This window comes from Teleopsis dalmanni, chromosome 2, assembly GCF_002237135.1.
Source record: "Teleopsis dalmanni isolate 2A chromosome 2, ASM223713v2, whole genome shotgun sequence".
Lineage (NCBI taxonomy): Eukaryota > Metazoa > Arthropoda > Insecta > Diptera > Diopsidae > Teleopsis > Teleopsis dalmanni.
In genome coordinates this window covers 51,536,989-51,548,553 of record NC_051847.1, presented here as the reverse complement: position 1 = coordinate 51,548,553, position 11,565 = coordinate 51,536,989, and the positions used below count along the sequence as shown (strand labels likewise).

General features: G+C 30.4%; 2 protein-coding genes across 2 annotated transcripts in view; both read left to right on the top strand.

Moving 5' to 3' along the window:
• Positions 1-11,565, top strand: part of LOC119682433 (SAM50-like protein CG7639) — a 246,151-nt gene that overhangs the window by 147,326 nt on the left and 87,260 nt on the right. The window lies entirely within an intron of this gene.
• LOC119674522 (cytoplasmic dynein 2 intermediate chain 1-like) lies at positions 36-5,182 on the top strand. The gene is made up of 3 exons (XM_038085666.1): positions 36-71; positions 470-2,740; positions 3,987-5,182. Exons 1-3 carry the CDS (start codon positions 36-38, stop codon positions 5,076-5,078), a joined length of 3,399 nt encoding a protein of 1,132 aa, XP_037941594.1. The 3' UTR covers positions 5,079-5,182.

Below are 11,565 nucleotides of genomic sequence, written 5' to 3'. Positions count from 1 at the left end.
ATTTCAAAACTAACGTGATAAAATTTGTGAAAATTATGTCTAAAAGTCAGCAAACTGGTCAACCAAAAATTGTAAGATGGCAACGAATTAAGAGAAAACTAAATTACAACACCAAAGCAAACTTTTTTTGTTATCACTATGGAGAATAAATTTGCACTTACAGAATTTTAAATAATAGAGCACCAAAATTAATTTCTCACAAATAAAACTACAATAATCAATTTGCAAATTATTTACACTTTTTTATGAAGTTGCTGTTGTCAGTAACGTAAGTCTCAATTAATAATTTGTTAATCAAATACTTCATCGCACAATTGTTCCATTTTCAATACATTCCACTTTCGCAAATGTGGTGGCTTTAATTGATAAGAAAATGCATGCCGTTATTTTAAATTTTTTCATTTCATTGCTTGTACTTAAAATAGAAGTAATCCGAACTTAAATAAAGAAATTAACACATTTTTCTTAGGCATCAAAAGTTTCAACTGGCGCTAAATCGAAGAAAGTGAATACTGCAGCAACAACTAAAATAAAACGGGATAATTCAATTAAAGCAGCGGCGGATAAAGAAGAAAAACTCTCTCAAGCAACATCGCAAACAAATCGCAACGGCAATAAAAGTAAAATCAAAGTATCTAATTTGCCACTCGAAAAACAACAAAAAATTGAGAAAACAAAAACTTCAAGTGTTAGCTCTTCAAATAAAAAAGAAATCAAGAAACAAAATGTTTCGTCTAATACAGATAAAGCAAAACAGCTTCAACTCAAGCCTCGCACTAATACCGTTGAAGCAGCTCAGAAGAAAACAAAAAATGCTAAGTCCTCAGCTATTAAATCAAATATGATATTGAATACTTACCATAATGTTACCATAAGCTCTCCACCATCACAACGAAAAGATATTAAAGTGAATAATGACTTGAATGGCGTCCGTGAAACGAGTACAAGTCAAAAGCTTACTAGAAAAGGTAGTAGAACTCTTGAACCGGATGAAGTTATAATGCTTAAGAGAGATTCTGCTAAGAAAAGAATTGAAAAACAAATAGAAAGTGATAGGAGTGTAATAAAAAGTGAACAGAATAAACCACCTGTTGCATATGAAGTTACTTTCGAAAAGCAACCCAAAGTTGTGAAAATACCTAAACCAAATTTTCCTCCTACAAGTAAAGATGAAGATGACCAAGAACAAGAAACAAATTATTCAGATGATTTTGAATCGTATGAGTCAGATTTCGAAAATAGTTATTCAAGTCAAACGCATATTTCATCTGAATCAGAAAGTTTTACTGAAAATCACACAGATAATAAATCAATTGAGAGTTTAAACAATTCAACTACAGATAAAGAAACAAGCATAAAGAGTTTTTCAAATAATAATAAAGAAATAAAAGAAACGGAAGTTTTACAATACCAAACTACGAATCTACACAGTGAAAAGGAACGAAAATTGGATTCGGGGAATTATGAAATCAATATACGGCAAATTCCAATACAAACGGATAGATTGATTCCCACAAAACCAGAGCCTTTTCAGAACAGTTTAGATAGCCTTAATGAAACCAATTCTGAGCAAATGGATTCTGGTATTAGTGGTGTTGCTATTATAAATGAATTTCACAATACGAACACAGCTGTTTTCTATAGTGGATATAAGGATTTTAATCATAAACCAAAAATCAGTAAACGTGGAATTGATTTAAAATCAAAAATTCGTTTCGATTTGATGAGTTTTGTCTTTTTCGACCAAAAACCAATTACTTTCGAAAATTTTAAACAGATCTATGGAAAATTGAATACAACTCAAAGCTATACTCAAACGAATGACAATCGTATATCAACTGAATGCCAAACTGATAGCTATGAAACTGTATCCATATGGACACAACATCCTCCGCAATATGATTTGCTATCAATGCAAAAAGTAACAGTTGTGCACAATAATGAAGTTATCACTTCCAATAGTTATGGAAAATTTTATGACGATGAAACATTAACAAATATCCATTCAACAGATGAAATTGATAGAAGCCTACGGGCTCTCCACAAATTGAGTAAAGCTAAAAATATTCGTTATGCAAATCGTCAAAAAACAACAATTTTAAATAATTTTATTGATTTTGAAAGATTAAATAGATTTCTATTAGATTCTCTACTATTAATATCAAAAATTTTAAATACTCATGACAACTTAACAGATTTTAATAATCATAAGGATTCAATACCCAATGAACTCTCTACAATAAGCGATGGCTTTGTTCAATTAAGTACAGACTTTTTAAATGCACTACGTGTAATACGGGTTTTTTCAAATGCGAGATATAATTTAATAATAACAGTACATGAGACTCGACCTGATGCAGATGTTTACCGATCAGATTTTGCCAATCTCCTAATGGTGTGGTCAACAAATATGTCTAAGAAACCAATACGCTTACTTTCAACGTGGTGCGAAGTATGTCATGCTGAAATTTCTAATGAATCTTCAGATATAATTGTATGTGGCTTAAGTGATGGCAGCATAGCTATGTGGGATTTGCGAGAGACCTACTCATTTTGTTCTAAACTTGATGGGCAGTTAACTCACTTTACCGCAACACAAAGTGTCGTTCCTAATTGGGATGAGGGAAGTAAGAACCTTCAAGCAATAGATTTAGGTGCAGTGATTGACGTAAAAAGCTTTCGACCTCAGACCAAAGGAATCGTTACATCAAATAGAACAATCGAATATAACCCACTACAGGTATTTGCAAGTTTTTTCACTTATGCACATGTTTTAAATATAAAAGTATATATGCTTAACATATTTTATATTTTTTTATACAATTTTGGCAATATCAAAGTCAACCTTATTTAATAAAACCTAAAGTACAGATTGTAATCTCAGTACAATTTAAGATTGTTAAACGGTTTAAAATAAGTTGTATGAGAATAAAAGCAAATATAAGTATTTATATATATATGAAAAATACTTAAAATCATTTACTAAAGTAACTGAATCCAACATTGAAAGTGTTCTTATTATATTGAACCCTTTAACTCTAAGGAGGAGCATAGGGCCGCAACAAAGATCTTCCACTCGGTACGATTGTTGTCTAGTAACTTCAACTCTCCACAGCTTTTCGGCATATCAATTTGTCTTCTCCAAGTGTGTGCAGGTCTGCCCCTTATTCTACTACCCATCGGTGCTCATATTACTAGATGATATTTTCTTTTTGTAATATACAAAATATCTATCACTATATATTCACTATGTATTCACTACATAGAATTACTTACAACCAAATTTTACAGTATCCAAGACAACATCGTTATTATTACAAATTTGTTGTTTTTATATCGCATAAAATATTTAATTGGTTTGAAAAGAATAAAAATAATATTTCTCAAATTGATGTGCCGTTATGTTTGAAAATTTCTTTTAAAAATTCTTGGTTAAACATATTCAATGTCAGAATAATTAGCATATATTATTACAAATAAATATATCAGGTTGATTTTCTAATTATAATTTAAATTAATAATTATTATGTTGAGCCTTTTCCGAGTTAGTGCATCTGGGTACTTTTACTCTTTGGGGGGGTTCTGCAAAGTCCCACCCATTTCACTGACTAATTTGTGTATTCCTCAAAAGCTTCGTGATTATTCAATGACTGATCTAAGATCTGATTACCGCCCCGTGCGGTTAGTGATTACTCTGAGATTAGATAGTTCTAACTAGGGTAACCTGTCGGTTTTCGCATATAGCTTCAGGGCTCTGTCCGTTATGTATTTTTTGAGTGCATCTATTCTAAGGTCTCTTAGCATGTCATTCGGATGTGGCATGGCACACTTTGAACAACTTGTAGCTTCTAGATAGTAGAATCGGCAGCTTTTTTGACTGATATGCTAAAAAATTTTACATCCTTTTTCTGTTCTTCCATTTCTGTCAGCATTAATGTTACTTATTCAATGAACTAATATATTTATTACATTATTTAATATTTTAGTTTGCCTCTCTAAATGACAGTGGAATATTAACTATTTGGACTCTTATGGAAACAGCTTCGGAGTTGATGGACTTCTCTACTATGCGCAAAAAAGTGATAAAAAGTAACGCAAGTAATTATGCACGAATGGAATTCAATTCACCATGGGCGCGGGTAAAACTTATCCAAAGTGCAATTTGTAATTTACAGATTTATTTAGAAAAAAATTTTTTAAAATCACAAAACCCATTTGAAAAAACAATCTCGAACTTTCAGAGAAATATTTATAACGACAATGCGTTAAAACAGTTAAAAGAAATTCAAGTAGATTTAGGACTTTGCAAAAATTCAATTGGTTTACGATTCGTTTGCATTGATACAGGTTGTGAACAAATATATATCTGTACTAATAATAACTTTATAATTGCTTGTCCCAAAACTCTTAAAACCGAGTACATACGAAAAATAATCATTAACAACAGTCGCTTTCTATTTCCGACCGCAATTTGTGTTTTAACAAATGAGCATTTTCTCGCAGTTGGTCTGTCAAATGGTTCAGTGATGGTACTAAATTGCAAACCACAAAATAAGTATGATTCTACAGAAGATTACTCTAAAAGTGATAATGGTAAAAGTAATGAAACAGTCGACACTCCCCCACCAGATATTGATTTGGAGACAGGTAAATCCTGCGCTATACAGAATATTATACTTAATGAGAGGAGGCGAAGTGTAAAATATGAACAAGAATTCGAATTTCGACCCACAACAGCAGCATGTATCCAAATGATTACGAATCAAGTGAAGCCCATCGAATTTCGTGTCTACGATCAGCAAATTTTGTTGTATGGATCGGCTTTGCGAAAAAACTTGGTCCGCTCTTTATTTGTATCCAGTGATGGTTGGCGTCTTTTTGCACTATCAAACGGAAATGTGCGCACGTATGATTTTAATATGGATAGGGAGATACAAAATATTCCTAACAAGAATGGACATATCTCTAAAGATTTGAAAATTATAGATATAGCAGTAGCAAAGACAAGCAGTACCGCACTGAACCTTATTCTATTAAACGAATCAAATAACGTTGAAATTCACTTTTTAAAACAATAAGTTATTTTTATGTATGTTAAAATAAGTTCACATCTCTATAAATTAACGATGATTTAAAAAATTTGATTTTTAAAATATTGTTAAATCAATTAGAAAGGCCATAAATAAATAAATAATAAACGATGCATTGTTAAATTTTCAGAAAAAATTACTATGATTGTTTTAAATAATTTTAAGAATTTATTAAAATGTAGGGAATAATATTTTTTAAGATTTCTAAGAACAGGCAATGATATAAGGCGACATATGAGATCTCCTCAGGTGCACATCGTGTTAAGAACACAATATTAAACTAAATTCCGATCTATATAAACTGAGAAAACTTAACATTTTTGTTGTATACTCAAATGAACTGTTGGATTACCACAGGCCTTTAGAATTGGCCCTTAACTTTGCAAACATTTTATGTTCATTGTTTCTTACTACACATGCTGTCTACTATCTCGTAAAATACTTCAAGTCCTATCAAGGAACTATTCTCAAGTTTTTTTGTTCTATGGTTACTGTCGAATCCCTTACGACAAAGTAGCCAGACAACTGTTATTTTGTGCATGTTAGCCAACTCTTTGAGATTCTTGCAGCTTTAAAGCAACTTGGATTTAATAACACAAGATTAATTATGTATTATTATTTAGGTTTATATCAACAGAGGCACAATAGATCTCGAGGTCGCAGTGTACATTCCCACAACTTAATAATATATATCAATCTCAAACGATAATTTAAAACACCTTTATGAAAAATATCAACTAAATGAGATAAAAAGAGATATATGTAATGTTATATTTATAGTAAATTTATTTGCATTAAGTTTTTGGCAATATTTTATATACATTGTGACCGAAAAGTTTTCGGGAAATTTTAAATAAAACGCAAAATTCTTAACCTTGATCAATATTTATTTTATCTCCTTCAAAATATGCTCCATTAGAAGCGATACACAAATGCCAACGTTTCTTCCAATCATCAAAACATTTTTTATAGGCGCTTTCCGGTATGGCTTTGAGTTCCCTCTGCGAATTCTGTTTTACGTCTTCTATGGATTCAAAACGCGTTCCTCTGAGTGGTAATTTGAGGTTGGGAAACAGGAAAAAGTCACACGGTGCAAGATCAGGTGAATACGGTGGCTGTTCGATGGTATTTATTGAATGTTTGGCCTTAAAATCGTTGATAATGTTGAACAAATTGAGGTGAATCGGAACAAGCCGGGCGTTGACACGTCGCATACACAAATTGTCCACCAAAATCAAACGAGCCATCTCACGACCGATGCCTAGCTCTCGTGCTATCTCTCTAACACTCACATGAGGATTTTTGAACACGATTTCCTTTGCCTTTTCAATGTTTTCGTCGGTGGTAGAGGTCGAAGGTCGTCCAGAACGCGGCATGTCTTCGACGGTCGTACGACAGTCCTGAAAGGCTTTGTACCACTCATAAACTTGAGTTTTCGATAAAACTGATTCCCCATAAGCCTTTTGTAGCATTCGCAACGATTCTGCACACGAAATTTCGTTCGAAAAACAAAATTTGATGCAAACTCTTTGTTCAATATTTTTTTCCATTGTTTTTTTCGCAACGCACTACTGAGGTGAACTGGTTTCAACAGCTGCCGTAAACGAACTGTCTGACAGATCGCGCTCATTTTTGGCATAGTAATTAAGGACAGTGCTGCCAAACTACATAAACTTAAAATATCGAAAAATATACAGCGCGCGAATTTTAAATGAGAATTTCCGAAAACCTTTCGGTCACAATGTATATGTATTCTTCACACATGTCTCGTATATATTGTATTAATGTATAATTCAGCACATGTAAGATATTTTCTTTCTAATTCTGTAAAATACCAGAGGCCTACAAAGCTGATTTCGGTGACTTCCATGGTTGGTCTAGCTTAAACTTGATTAAAATCAAATTACTGTAAAATCAAGAAGTAATTGACACAAAAAAGAATTAGATATATCGTAATTCATGGGTTCCGTGTCTATTTAAATGGGTGACACATTTTATTATACATAAAAAAAAATAAAAAATTTGAAATAAATTTAGATTACATAAAATATTATTTAGCTTTACCAATCCTTAAATAACATTGAAGCTATATAAATTTATATATCTGTGAAGGCTCTAATAAGGAAGTTTATATAGCAACTATAGTAAAATTTCCCCATTCTATCTTTGAAGGCTCAAATAATGAGGTTTAGTTACAGTTCGTTTAAAATTTGTAATAAGAAAATGGTTTAAGAATGCTTATAGCAGTGCTACGAGTATTTCTAATTGCACAATGGTTATGATGCATTAAGAAAGTAACACGTTTGTTATATTAAAAATATGTGGTCTCGCCTGTGCTAATCGTAGGGTAAATTAGCATGTCTTTCTCCGTATTACGTTCCTAGATTACATTCTATACATAAGAAAGAATACAAATATAATAGTATTGAAATTTAACAATTAAAAATAAAATATAATTAATTAATTTAATTATTCCACAGCCTGTTGATGATTTCGTTCTATTATAACACAGCAAGTGGATTTTTTCAAAAAATCTTTCACACAAATTAACAAACCTCCAGAACATAAAATTATGTGCGAACATAAAAGTCAAGTACGGCTTTGGGTCAATTAGTTAGGAAGCGCTGACTCTGAGCTTCAAATTTGGCAGGATAAAAGTTCAACCCCTAGTACTTGCAGTTTCAAAAAAATTATTTTCGAATAATTAAATACAAGAAATAATTCCTCTACCAATGATGATGGGTATTTGATATTACTCGAAACAGCTGTATGGTCAGCTAAAAATTCAATAAATTAAAATTATATAAAATTAATTTTAGTTGTAGTTCACTAGTTTTCGAAACCTCTGTAATCAATAAAAATAGAAATAAAAGAGTAAAGAAAGTAGAAATGAGTAATTTTATAAAATAACACAATTTTAACTTGAGTTCTAATTTTATTTTAAATTTTCTTGCTATTTTAAAGCTTTTATTTAGCTGGTTTTCTAGCTAAGATTATAAGATTGTACTGGTTTAACAGTACAATCTAATAACTTAACCGAGAATTAATTACAAAGGCACAATCAAAGGTCTGTCATGTTATGACTTTACCAATTATCAAGTTACCGAAGTACTTTTAAATATTCCTAATATTCAATATCCGATTCTGATAAATTAACTTCATTCATCTAACTATAAACCTAACTTTTATAATTCTCACTTATTTAGTTTCTTTGAAAGCTTAACAGATAGACTGAAACAGGATTTTTTTTTTTTAATTTCCACACAAACTATTGAAATGAATAATTTATGAGCTATGAAATTTGTTTTTTACAACGAAAAAAAAACTGTCCTTAAAAACCCTTTCTTAGTATTTCATAACAAAAAGAGACTATAACAAAAGGAAAAAGTTATTGCGGCAAAAAAGCTTGTTCGGCAGGTACTTATTATGACAAAAACACAATTATGACACTAATTGCCTTGCTTTGTCGTAATTCATTCGTTGCAATTCTGATGACATTTTCAAAATTTAACATTGTTACTCTTTTGTTTTGTTATTATAGCTTTATATTAACATTAGTGCGACACTAATAGATTATTCTGCAACGATTAGAGCAATGAATAACACCTGGAAAGTCTCATCCAATTGTCTCAGGCAGGAGACAGTCAGGACTGTATAAAGGCAGAATATGTTTTAAGGGTGCAGTGTGTATGCGAGTATATGCATGTATGAATGTAAGTAATGCGTACCATAGCATTTAATAGTTTGGTAATTTATGTATAATTTGTATTTTTTTTCTTTACACTATATTAATACAATTATCAGGTGTAATTCCGTTGAAAGCAGATCAGAAGTGTGATGATTCCAAATGAATGAAGTGAAGCTTCGTTTAAACACACCACACAATTATGTTAGACACAATTAGGCAGATTTAAAAAGATTCGAATAAGGATTTTATTGGATTTTTGTTAATAAATTATCTGTGATGAACTTGTAATATGCTGCTATTTGAAAACAAACATATTCACACTTCTACATACAGCATAATGGGAATAATTTCACATGCTACCAACTTGGTGAACCTTTTTTCCAAAAATGTTTAGAACTTGAATACTATATACATAAACAGACAGGGTTAAGTGTTAAAAGGAGAGATTGTACCTCATACCTTGCACTCATTAACATGTGTAACTACCAGCAAATAAAATTTTTCATACATATGTCACATTTCCAAATATCAAATAGGACTCGATTTATGTCTGTCAAAAATTACTTATAATGATGAGTTTGGCAGGAAGGAAGCGCTTTGCCCTTCGCTCCTGAGGTTAAATTAAGTTCAATATGTTAAGACACATACCAATAAATGTACACATAAATTAATAATACATATCATGTTTATAATGACAATAACATTAACAATGGGCAAATTTGAAAAACGTAATTACATTAATATCCATTACGAGTACTTACTGTGCTTGGAATAAATTATTCATAAAGACATTAGAGCCAGTATCTAGCATATGTATATATATATATACATGTATAAAAATTATTAATGTTATATATTAACTTTTTATTTATGTTCAATATAAATAAGTTTTCTTAACTATACATTTTTTTTTATTACATTTATACTAAAAAGAACACTAAAAGCCATCTCGACTTACAAAACAAATATAATAACATAATATTATATTTCGGTACCACTGGTGAAAAACGGTGTAAAGAACATACGACCAAGTTACAAACGATGTGATGTCACTCAGTTCTACCAACTGATGAGAGCAATCCACCGAGTCTTCAAACTCTTTTACTTTTTTTTCACTTAATAGAGATATTTGTTTATTAATAAGTAATTTAAGATTAAATAAACTTTATACGCTATAGAAGTGTTATTCATTGTCCATATAAACTTATATTTTTATACAAAACTTTACTTGAATATAATTCTAAGGAACACATTTTCTTTCACATATCTTAGCAAATCTTAAGACTACTTTTTTTTCACAACTTTTTTTTATAAATATCGCCTTTATGCATCAATATATAGTTAGCTCTCGTAATAAAAATATAATAACTTAAATGTTGGTCCAAATTTTGTATTCCTTTCTTGCACAATAATTTTATCTTAGCCCCAAAACATCCATTTGTTTCAGATACAATATTTTTGTTGAGCTAAAATCTATTATCTCTGAGTATTCTGTCAACTATTCAGTCAACTTAACGTCAGATTGTAATTAAGCTTTCGAGATTGCAAGTTACTATAATCATGTGGATTTCTTCAAATGTGGACTTTATATAATAAAAATCCTTGTGGTTATTTAACTTCATTGACGTATGAACTATGAAAAAGATATGATAGAGTAGTTAGTTTTGGTTTTTAAGCTAAACATATTTTAATGACCCTCTTAAAAATAATATCAATAACAGCATTACTTTCTATATATAAATATTGTATATAAAGTGGGTCTCCGCTCGTCTTAAACTCCGGTAATTCAGATTGCCTGGTCGATTACTCGATTTCGATCGATTACTAATTCTCTAATCCAGATTACACATGATGAACATGTCTGCTCGATAGTCGAATGAAATAAATCACATTTATGGGTAATTTGTGTACCTTCTGCTCAAAAATTATCCGGATTTTGTTGTTTGTTAACTACTCCTTAAATAATAGACCTATTTCAAAAATATTTTGTTATGTTGGTACACCCTTTCTTGCCATTTCTTGCAAATACAAATTTGAGCGCCATCTGTCAATTAGTTTGTTTACAGCAGCTGTTATTGTGAGACTACCTCAAGTGCATTTAGCGATTTTTACTATTGAAAATTCTTCTTGCTTTTTCCTGTTCCCGAAAATCAAATTGCCGCTTCGTGGTAAGCGTTTTGAGTCGATTGAATCGGTAGAAGAGAATTCGCTGAAGGAACTAAAAGCCATACCTTTACGGGCCTACGAAAAGTGTATGTAAGATAGGTTAAGCGTTGGCATATGTGTATCGCTTTAGAATGAGCATATTTTGAAAGAGATAAAATAAATTTGGAATAAAATTTAAATTTGTGTGTTTTATTTACAAAATCCGAGTACTTTTTGAACAGAAGGTATATGAATATAGATTTTACGCACTGCTTTTTAAATGAATCCATAATGAATTTCATAATTTAATTAAACAAAACAAATAAACAAAAATCAAATATATTTTAGTTATAGACATTATTTCGGTTTTCACTATTTAATTATGATTAAGTTATGAATTTCATTACGGATTAATTTAATAAGTAGTGGATTATTGTTCAGTTTTTATTCAGTTTCTTTTGTTAAAATAAAAATATGAACATATATACAAACTTTTATAGTTACTGTTTTTCCCGTATAAGTTACAAGTTATATCAATTATTGTATTACATTATATTCTATACTTAATTGTTCATCTTATATGCAATCTTAAATCTGTTAAAATTACTGTTAATATGTTATAATATAATAATCATAAATAAA

Coding starts and splice junctions, on each gene's coding strand:
- LOC119674522 (XM_038085666.1), top strand. CDS start 36: ATGTCTAAAAGTCAGCAAACTGGTCAACCAAAAATT. Junction 72..469: donor AAACTGGTCAACCAAAAATT/GTAAGATGGCAA, acceptor CATTTTTCTTAG/GCATCAAAAGTTTCAACTGG. Junction 2,741..3,986: donor TCGAATATAACCCACTACAG/GTATTTGCAAGT, acceptor TTAATATTTTAG/TTTGCCTCTCTAAATGACAG.